The sequence below is a fragment of the Anneissia japonica genome, unplaced genomic scaffold (genome assembly GCF_011630105.1).
Source record: "Anneissia japonica isolate Jap-2015-1 unplaced genomic scaffold, ASM1163010v1 scaffold133242_len1131_cov106, whole genome shotgun sequence".
In the NCBI taxonomy this organism is placed as follows: Eukaryota; Metazoa; Echinodermata; class Crinoidea; order Comatulida; family Comatulidae; genus Anneissia; species Anneissia japonica.
In genome coordinates this window covers 1-1131 of record NW_022694277.1, presented here as the reverse complement: position 1 = coordinate 1131, position 1131 = coordinate 1, and the positions used below count along the sequence as shown (strand labels likewise).

Here is a 1131-nt window from a genome sequence, read left to right as displayed (position 1 = left end):
ATGTAGAAATTCCATAAAGACAAGACTTTTAAAAGAGAATGACGCTGCTTATGTGATGGGATGCCAATGTCATATTATTCATAATACGGCTGGAAAGGCAGGAGAGACTTTTCATAGGGTATGTGCATATGTTGAAAATATATAAAAATAAATAATAAGAAGTATTCTATCATTTTATAAGGTATGTGCATTTTATTTAATAAGCTTTTGAAGAATTATTAGAATGTATAAAACTAAATAATATGAAGTATTCTATCATTGAACAGGTTACAGGCTTCAGTGTTGATGATATGTTGGTCGACATTTTTTATTGGTTTGATAAAAGCACCAAACGGAAAGCATCTCTACAGGAATATTGCGAGTTTTGTGATACCAGCTATCGAACTATAATAAAACATGTTAACACTAGATGGCTTAGTTTGGAGAGAGCAGTCAGTCGTACACTCCAACAATATGCAGCACTTAGGAGCTACTTTCAGTCAGAACGTAAGTTTCTCACAATTTCACTTACAACTGAAAAAAAAATCTAATGATTATCCATGCATATTAACATTACAATGAAATTGCCTGCACAACCATCATCTAAATAATATGATTTTCTTTTTTTTTTCTATAGATGATAGTAACCCTCGTTTTCAACGACTCAAGAAACTGTTTACTGATCCCATGACAGAGGTGTATCTTTATTTTTACCAGTCATCACTTCAAATATTCATAAATTTTACAAGTTCTTACAAAGGGAGGATCCCATTATTGGACTTATTACTCAGCAAATTGAATCGTTCTTGAAAAAACTTGCAGGGAAATTTGTATCAATACAGGCAATCCAGGCATCAAAACCTGACATAACCAATCTTGAGTATGATATCGCCCATCAGCTTTCAGGTAATAGTAATTACTGTACAGTACTGACAATTTTAAATAACATGATCAACTAAGATGATTGGTAATTTTCTGTTAATATATTATGTTCTTTTTATTTCAAGATGACAATTTGTTCACTGGCATGGTCACCAAAACGCACTTAAGACAACTACTTGATAGTGATGTAAGTCCTTCACAAGCATCAAAGTACTACAAGGGTGTAAGGGCATTCTATGAAACCGCCTGGCAGTATGCGCTGACCAACCT

The 1131-nt window shown here is 33.2% G+C and overlaps 1 protein-coding gene across 1 annotated transcript; it reads left to right on the top strand.

Annotated features, from left to right (window-relative positions):
• Nucleotides 1-33: 33 nt before the first annotated feature.
• LOC117100983 lies at nucleotides 34-1113 on the top strand (the record flags this gene model as incomplete). Its single annotated transcript, XM_033240817.1, has 3 exons — nucleotides 34-118; nucleotides 267-486; nucleotides 987-1113. Coding segments are annotated over exons 1-3 (410 nt in total), but the record flags the coding sequence as incomplete, so codon positions are not given.
• Between the last annotated feature and the right edge of the window lie 18 nt (nucleotides 1114-1131).